The 9,634-nt window shown below is 41.6% G+C and overlaps 1 protein-coding gene across 1 annotated transcript; it reads right to left on the reverse strand.

The window, feature by feature from the left end:
* Positions 1-6,131: 6,131 nt before the first annotated feature.
* Positions 6,132-9,356, reverse strand: LOC115195543 (E3 ubiquitin/ISG15 ligase TRIM25). The gene is made up of 6 exons (XM_029755495.1): positions 8,732-9,356; positions 8,220-8,315; positions 7,751-7,984; positions 7,469-7,628; positions 6,911-7,072; positions 6,132-6,790 (listed from the first exon to the last, which is right to left on the reverse strand). Exons 1-6 carry the CDS (start codon positions 9,308-9,310, stop codon positions 6,270-6,272), a joined length of 1,752 nt encoding a protein of 583 aa, XP_029611355.1. The 5' UTR covers positions 9,311-9,356; the 3' UTR covers positions 6,132-6,269.
* Between the last annotated feature and the right edge of the window lie 278 nt (positions 9,357-9,634).

Below are 9,634 nucleotides of genomic sequence, written 5' to 3' on the forward strand. Positions count from 1 at the left end.
GTCCTTGGTCAGGGAAGTTACCAAGAACACAATGACCACTGTGACGGAACTACATAGTTCCTTGGCTGAGATGGGAGAACCTGCCAGAAGGACATCAGTTTCTACATCACTTTACCAATCTGGGTATTACCTTCTCCCCTCGGGTGTAGCTCATCTGAGGAGGAGACGTAAATGCCTGGGCCTAAACACACAAGGTAAACCAGATGAAAGGAGAAGAAATGTGGGGTGTAATGAGCGAAAATAACCAGACCACAACCAGAACTCAATGTTAGCCCTCAGGGGATGTTTAGTAAAGTAATTAAATAAACAATATAACACCCATAAAGAATCAGTAAGAAAACAACCAGGGAAGGTTTGGGATCGGGGTCCAAGTAATGAAAATAAACAAAAGGTCCCTCTTCTACACACCTAATCCTTCCTAACACACTCTAAGCCCTAACCCACTGTCCTACCTGGTTCCAAGAAAATACAAGGGTGACACCCACCCGGCTAACCTAGTGTATAAAACAATGGGTTATCTACGTGGGAATGTACACCCATGGGCAGATCTACCTTTTCCTTTGAAACAAAAACAAAGAAATTAAAACAACAAATCATCAACTAGCCAAACAAAACAAGTGTCTCCTCTCTCTCCCCCTCTGGGTTCACAGGCAAACAGTTATCCTCTCCTCAATCAGCTACAGCCACGCCCACCATCGTCAGCCGCAACTCGGTACACCTGTAATGCCTAGGACACAAACACACTAACATGGAAAAATCGGGAGCAAGAAAAACGTGACCCGTAACACTGGGCTTTATGGTGGAGTGGCCAGATGGAAGCCACTCCTAAGAAAAAGGCACATGACAGCACGTCTGGAGTTTGTAAAAAGACACATGAAAGACTCTGAGATCATAAGGCAAAAGATTCTGTGGTCTGATGAAAAAAACATTTTACTCTTTGATCTGAATGCAAAGCGCTATGTCTGGAGAAAAGAAGGCACAGCTCATTACCCATCTAACACCATCCGTAACGTGAAGCATGGTGGTGGCAGCATTATGCTATGGGGATGCTTTTCAGCGGCAGGGACTGAAAGACTGGTAAGGATAGAGGGAACAATAAATGGAGCCAAGTACAGGCAAGTCCTTGATAAAAACCTGCTTCAGAGTGCAAACGACCTTATACTAGGCGGAAGATCTACATTCCAGCAGGACAATGACCCCAAGCATACAGCCAAAGCAATACTGGAATGACTTTAGAACAAGCCAAAGCCCAGACTTGAATTCCGTTGAACATCTGTGGGAAGACTTGAAGATTGCTGTTCACTGCTGCTCCCCATCTAACTTAACAGAGCTTGAGAAAATCTGCAAGGATGAATGGGAGAAAGCTGATCAAATCAAATCAAATTCTATTTATCACAGGTGTAGACCTTACAGTGAAATGCTTACTTACGAGCGCTTACCAATACAGTTAAAAGAATATGGGTAAGAATAAGAAATAAAAGTAACAAGTAAATAAAGAGTAGCAGTAAAATAACAATAGCGAGACCATATACAGGGGGGTACCAGTACAGAGTCAATGTACGGGGGCACCAGTGAGTTGAGGTAATATGTACATGTAGGTAATATGTACATGTAGGTAGAGTTATTAAATAACTTCTTTGGGATCGGTGTCCCTTCCACGGGACGGTTGAGCTAACGCAGGCTAATCCGATTAGCATGAGGTTGTAAGTAACAAAAAAAATTCTCAGGACATAGACATATCTGATATTGGCAGAAAGCTTAAATTCTTGTTAATCTGACTGCACTGTCCAATTTACAGTATCTATTACAGTGAAAGAATACCATGCTATTGTTTGAGGAGAGTGCACAATTTTGAACATGAAAAGTTATTAATAAACAAATTAGGCACATTTGGGCAGTATTGATACATTTTGAACAGAAATGCAATGGTTCATTGGAGCAGTCTGAAACTTAGCACATACGCTGCTGCCATCTAGCGGCCAAAATCTAAATTGCACTTGAACTGGAATAATACAGTAAAAAAATACACAAGAACGGTTAGTTTTTTCTTTGTATTATCTTTTACCAGATCTATTGTGTTATATGTGGCATACCCTGTGGCTCAGTTGGTAGAGCATGGTGTTTGCAACACCAGCATGGTGTGTGCAATGCCAGGATTGTGGGTTCGATTCCCACAGGGGGCCAGTACAAAAAAAATGTATGCATTCACTACTGTAAGTCGCTCTGGATAAGAGCGTCTGCTAAATGACTAAAATGTAAATGTAAATATTCTCCTACATTCCTTTCACATTTCCACAAACTTCAAAGTGTTTCCTTTCAAATGGTACCAAGAATATGCATATCCTTGCTTCAGGGCCTGAGCTACAGGCAGTTAGATTTGGGTTTGTAATTTTTGGCAAAAATTGAAAAAAAGGGGAGGATCCTTCTGCTACCGCTTGCCATGCAGTAGCAGAGAGAACAGTCTATGACTAGGGTGGCTGGAGTCTTTGACAATTTTTAGGGCCTGGATGGCAGGAAGCTTGGCCCCAGTGATGTAATGGGCCATTCGCACTAGCCACTGTAGGGTCTTGTGGTCAGAGGCCGAGCAGTTGCCATACCAGGCAGTGACGCAACCAGTCAGGATGCTCTCGATGGTGCAGCTGTAGAACCTTTTGAGGATCTGAGGACACATGCCAAATCTTTTCAGTCTCCTGAAGGGGAAAATGTTTTATCGTGCCCTCTTCACGACTGTCTTGGTGTGCTTGGACCATGTTAGTTTGTTGGTGATGTGGACACCAAGGAACTTGAAGCTCTCAACCTGCTCCACTGCAGCCCCGTCGATGAGAATCGGGGCGTGCTCGGTCCTCTTTTTCATGTAGTTCACAATCATCTCCTTTGTCTTGATCACGTTGATGGAGAGGTTGTTGTCCCTCCACCACATAGGCTGTCTCGTCGTTGTCGGTGATCAGGCCTACCACTGTTGTGTCGTCGGCAAACTTAATGATGGTGTTGGACAGCCAGGAGGGGACTGAGCACGTACCCCTGCGGGGCCCCTGTGTTGAGGATCAGCGTGGCGGATGTGTTGTTACCTACCCTTACCACCTGGGGCGGCCCGTCAGGAAGTCCAGGATCCAGTTGCAGAGGGAGGTGTTAAGTCCTAGGGTCCTTAGCTTATTGATGAGTTTTGAGCACTATGGTGTTGAACGCTGAGCTGATACACACATATCCAAGACGGCTCAAAGCTGTAATTACCAACAAAGGTGCTTCTACAAAGTTCTACACAGATGTGCGTGCACACACACACACACACACGTTAATGTTTTAAATGTATGTAAATTGTGGTCGTCATTGGCGTCGGCTAATGGGGATCCTAATCAAATAAATGGTTGTCTGCAATTTCTGGCGTATACTAGTCACAACCATTTCAGCTTTTCAGCCATTTCACAACATTGATGACTGGACAATTGTAACTTTTAAATATCCATTTGAAAATACATTCTTTATTATCAAGTGTCAATAGCAATACGTTCAAGATCACATTTTATTAAAACCTATCCAGCGCTTAGCATTTCTTTCATGTGATCATAGATTTAACCACTTCTCTTTTTTAAATCAGGCAGAACGGTAACTACTGTATCTTACTGTCCTAAATTAATAGCAGCACTATACTCTGCTTGGTGTATGCATGTCCTTAATTGATAATCCTATGTGCATTTATCTCATTACCTTTAAAATTATGAGAGATGCGATTGGGATTAGGTTTAAATCCTAACTCTGTACTCCTCCAAACACCAGTGCTCTGCCTACCTTACAATAGTCCCGTAAACTATGCATAGTTTGCCACCTGGTGGACTAAATGATCAACACAAATCTGAACTGAACTATACAGTACAGATTCATGGCTGCTTGTTTAAATACATGTTGTGAAAATATCAGTTTTACTGAAATATTAAGCGCAAATTTATGGTAAAGTTTGTTTTTACAAAATGTGAAAAACAGAATAATCATTTTAATTCTATTACTATTTCAACTTAGTCTCAAAGACTGGGTTTTATTCATGCCTAACACTGATCATATGTTTGAATTGTATCAAACACATTAGTCTGTGCAAATGAGAAACTATAAAGAGAGTATTTATGATTATGATGTAGCATTTACAATGTAACAATCTTGTCATTTTATAGCAATGTGCATGACATAGGGACCGCCCTAGTATAGGAGTATACAGGTTGTCAACATTAAGTAGTGTCTTCCATCTATAAGAATCCCATCTGTCTATGATCATTTGATGCTTGTAACGGTCCCAGAGAAGTGGATCCAAATATGAAAGTAACTGGTATTAACGCTCAAAAAACAAGATTATTGAATGTAGAAATACTGTTTGTGATATTAATAGTAATATAGTAATACTGTTTGTGATATTAATAGTAATGTAGTAATACTGTTTGTAATAGTAATTTAGTAATACTGTTTGTGATAGTAATAGTAATGTGTGTTTGTGATAGTAATAGTAATGTAGTGTGTTTGTGATAGTAATAGTAATGTAGTAATACTGTTTGTGATAGTAATAGTAAAGTAGTAATACTGTTTGTGATAGTAATAGTAATGTAGTGTTTGGGATAGTAATAGTAATGTAGTGTATTTGTGATAGTAATAGTAATGTAGTGTGTTTGTGATAGTAATAGTAATGTAGTGTGTTTGTGATAGTAATAGTGTTTGTGATAGTAATAGTAGTGTAGTAATACTGTTTGTGATATAAAGACAGTAGTAGTGTGTGTGGTAAAATCACTAAGGAAAATAAGCCAAGCCAGTAAAAAAGCCATATTACAATCTATGTTGTGATAATAGCGTTGTTTGCTCTATAACCCATTTGTTCATACACCACCATGATATACAATAAGGCAGTGACAACAAAAAGACAACAGTCACACAGTTGAGGAATAAATTCAACCACACGTACGTTTGTTTCATCACAAAACCGGAGAGCAACATCTGTCCTGTGAAGCCCACAAAGCCAATATTGCATGTAACAAACAGTTATATCACCTGCAGCATGGTCAAGGAAGTACATTTTTTTGACAGTTTACTAAACTACTACTGATTTAGAACCACAGAGTTACCGCAAGTTACCGCAAGTTAGCACAAACACAACAGGAGCACTGCCGCCACTATTCCAGCACCATTTAAACATTTAAACATCATCAAATAAACAAGGCTATATATGATTAGTTTATACACTGAAAACAGACTTAAAGATACCAACAACGATTTAGTCCAATCAATGTTGCTAAATATCATGTGGCTGTCCATGGTACTGATTTGTGTGTATGTCTGCGTGTTCACCCTTCTTGAAGACTAGTTGAACGCCAATACCATCCTCCTATCGTTCATGTTGGCAAAACGGTCTATAACTCTGTCATACAGTACACTTTTTGTTTTTGTTGTCAGAGGCTACCTAGCTAAAAAGGCCAGTGGCACAACCTTTTCATTTATGGTTAGATCCTAATCATTGACCTGTATAAAGAATTAAGCCAAAACCACAATTCCAAATCCCCATCTCCCTCCACGGCTTAGGAAAGGGACAATTTAGCAAGCTAGCTACCGCAGGACGTCAACACAAGCAGACCAGAAACAGACACGTTTTTATGAAAATTACATTTAGCTTAGGAGGTGATTTAAATGGTGTGAAGCCAAATCCAAACTACCCTCCCTTGGGGGGCGTTTTACTGCACCAGGACAACCTAGAGTTCAGCACATCTCAACGCTGATTGGCTAATTATTTTATAATATTTTTATCAAGGAAGGCCAAATGCTACGGCGGCAACATGTTATACCATTTTGGGCTACACATACTGAGACAGAGAGGCACTGTTTCCCTCGCTCAAATGATTTATCCAGTGAGATTCAGCCCCTTGCGAATTGATGGAAAATTATTAACACACTGAGAGAGAAGAATGAGATTTTTTTTTAAATATATGGGGAAGCCTGGCTACCCTTGCCGTCCATGAATACACGCCACTGTAAAAAGACAAGGTATTTATATTACATACCGTACCTGCCTGTGTTTCTCCCTGTTAGAGGGCTCATGCTGACTGTGGAAGTGGGAGTTTTATACAAAACCCATTTTAGAAAAATGCACTAAGGCAATAGAATCAGGATAATTTATGTGCACATTTATTTAAACTTGGTAATACATCTTAACATCTTATAATATGTATCTTTCCGGTCACTATTCTGACCCTTTTGCTTGTCTGTATTCTAACTGTATCACTGTAACTCACTGTAACTCATCACTGTGTCGGTGTCAGTATCTTGAGAGACGTAGTGACATAGAACCCAGGATAAAGGGGTTGAGTGAATGGGGTCTGGACTCTGTGGAGAAGAGTCATTGTGTCAGAGACACTGTAGAAGGACAGAGTTCCTGCCTTGTGGTCCAGGTACATTCCTACTACTCTGGTGGAGCGGGGGACTGGTATGTCAGTCTGTTTATCATTGTGATAGAAGTAGCAGCTAGAGGCACCACACTCCAAACACCAGGCCTGATTACTGCTTCTTAACCACTCATTATGTCCTCTCCTGCTGATCCCTTTATATGAGACAGCTATATAAACCTCCACCCCGGTCCACTCTACCTCCCAGTAGCAGGCTCCAGACAGACCCTCTCTACACAACACCTGGGGGTAGGTGGTAAATCTGTCTGGATGGTCAGGATAAAGCTGGTCGTTATCACTCCATGTCACCTTTCTGTTCCCCTCAGACAGACGCAGCTCTTTATGGGCTGTGTTGGGATCCAATGTGAGCTGGCAGGAATCTGAGTAGAAGACAAAACAGCAGGTGAAATGTATGTGTGCATGTTTGTGTCCGCATGCGTATGCGCATGCATGTGTGTGTGTTTTTGTACATGCGTATGTACAGTATGTTCTTTCCTCACATTCTAAGAACTCCTCTCTGGTCTTGGGTTCAGGCCTTGTCTTCTGACAGGTGGTGTCATTCCAATGTGATGCTAGTCCTCCAACTGACTGTCTAGACTGAGTTGTGTCAAATGATGGAAGACAAAGAGGCTCAGAAGGTGGAACAACGTGGACTTTTGTCACTATGGAAACAACAGGAAATCAAGTATCACTTGTGTACACTGATCATGACATAAACATTACAGCAAGTCAATGGGATAAGTAACTGAAAAAGGTTCTCCATTGAGAACAAACATTCAACTATAGAGTTCACCTAAGGTACTGAATTTACTAAATGGCAGATTAGGTCTCGATTAATTCCGTAGCGTGGAATATCTGCGTTGTAGCGCAAATGGCATTTAAAGGCAATGGTACCGCGTTCGTGGAGACTGCATTCACAGTAAACGCTGCATGTGTCGGCTCAATCGGAAATTACCTTTAAATATCATGCGCGCTACAACGCAGATTATCTGCTCTATGGATTTAATCAAGCCCTAACTTGCATCATATATACTGTCCTAATACTGTATGTTACCTACTTTTTACAGATATCTTGGCAATTTCCCCAGAGCAGATCTTTTCAACTTGACTTTTCAGCCCAGAGACTGATTTACTTATATACTCAAAGGAGACGTGTTGATTGAAAGTGATGTTGGGTAAGGCCTTAGATCCAAGAGGGACATAGAGAGACTGGAAACTCTACAGATATATGAAACAAAAAAAGATTAGAAAACAGGAAAAAGATTATTGCTGTGAAAGTTAAAAAAAATAATTTTCATCAGTAACACCTGATGCTGGGGACAGAGAGACCGTGATATCACCTGGTGGAATTGGATGTTGTCTTCTGTGTTTGAAAGCTTCTCCAGCTCAGCTTCTCTCCTCCTCAGCTCAGCCATCTCCTTGTCCAGTTGCTTCAGCAGTCCTTCAGCTCGTCTCACTTCAGCCTTCTCCTGGGCTCTGATCAACTCGTTCACCTCAGAGCGTCTTCTCTCAATGGAGCGGATCAATTCAGTAAAGATCCTCTCACTGTTCTTCACCGCTGCCTCTGCAGAGCACTGTTAGGACAAAACGAAAGAGAGGAGGGGTTGCATTTTAACCAGCCCATTCACTCAGCTCTCATCAGAACCCCAGAAACATGTTCCCTACAGTGGGGCTCAATAGGATTGGAACATATCCCAGCACTGGGCTCCTCACTGGCTCCAGTTTTTCTGTAGTTTAGTTTAGGAGGAATAAGTCTCTCTAGAGGGCCAACTGCTAAGTAAATACATGTAAATGGTTAACAACACTCACCTTGAGTGAATACACAGCCTGTCTCACCTCTTGCATCTCATTCTCTTTATCCTGGATTCTCTGTTTGGATTTCTGTTGTTTTTCCCTCACCTGGCTCTGCAGGAAAACACATGTAATTCCATGGTTCATTTGTACAAGTGATTCTGTCTTAATGAGAACAGATCAAACTTTATGATAGATCAAAGTCTATGCAATATGGAAAAAGGATGCGCGTGTCTGTGTGAGTCTGTATGAGTGTGACCGATCGTGTTCGATCACAGATCTCCTGCATGCCAGAAAATATCATTAGCCTGCTAAGCCAAAGCCTAGGCATTAGCTGAAAGAGCCAATGCAACTATTCAGGTCTCAGTAAAGGTAACATCACATGAGTGTGTATATTAGCACAGCTAAATTATTGGGTGTTGGCTGACTTCCTTTTCAAAGCTATGTTGTACAGTAGTGACTAATGTTCAGCAATGAATGGTATTTTCACAGTGATACTCTGAATGAGTGAAATTATAGATTGTCAATACCTGTCTCTCAGTCCTTTCTGATTCAGCTGAGACTGTATCATGGCCTTTGTGTTCATACATTGTACACAGATAACAGATAAACTGCTGATCGGTACGGCAGTAAATCTCCACCAGTTTGTCATGATGAGAGCAGATCTTCTCCTCTAGTTGTGTGGAGGCTTTGACCAGCTTGTGCTTCTTAAAGGTAGGAGATTCATAGTGAGGCTGGAGGTGAGTCTCACAGTAAGAGGCCAGACACACCAGACAGGACTTGACAGCTTTGAGTTTTCTCCCAGTACAGACATCACACGCAACATCTCCAGATCCAGCATAATGGTGAGCAGGGGTAGCAGCTTGGAGTCCTGTCTTCTTCAGAGTCTCCACCAATTCTGCTAGCATGGTGCTTTTCTTCAGAACAGGCCTTGGGATGAAGGTCTGTCTGCACTGGGGACAGCTGATCAGAAAACCCATCACATAATCCTGATCCCAGCAGTCCTTAATGCAGCCCATACAGTAGCTGTGTCCACAGGGAATAGTCACCGGATCCTTCAGTAGATCCAGACATATTGAACAACTGATTGAGTCCATGGCTGCTGCCATTGTGGTGCACACACTAGCCGAATGACACTACTTTCGTTGCTCTAGAATTGTTTGTGCTTTTGAGAGGGAACATTCCTGGTTGTACACAGTGTTGTGTTGGACAGACACCAGGAAGAGGGTTGTGATTGGACAGAGGTGGTTAAGGAAGTTCTATTTATAGTATGTGTGTCATGCAACACTCTATTCTCCCCAACTGACAATTCACTCGATACAGACCACTACACCTCCAAGTACATAGCTATAACCAGATATATTGAGGAAGATTTAAGTGACAATTCAGGAAAACAGTCTGTAGGCAGTATGATGGTAGATCAGGGGTGACCT

The sequence above is a fragment of the Salmo trutta genome, chromosome 6, assembly GCF_901001165.1.
Source record: "Salmo trutta chromosome 6, fSalTru1.1, whole genome shotgun sequence".
Lineage (NCBI taxonomy): Eukaryota > Metazoa > Chordata > Actinopteri > Salmoniformes > Salmonidae > Salmo > Salmo trutta.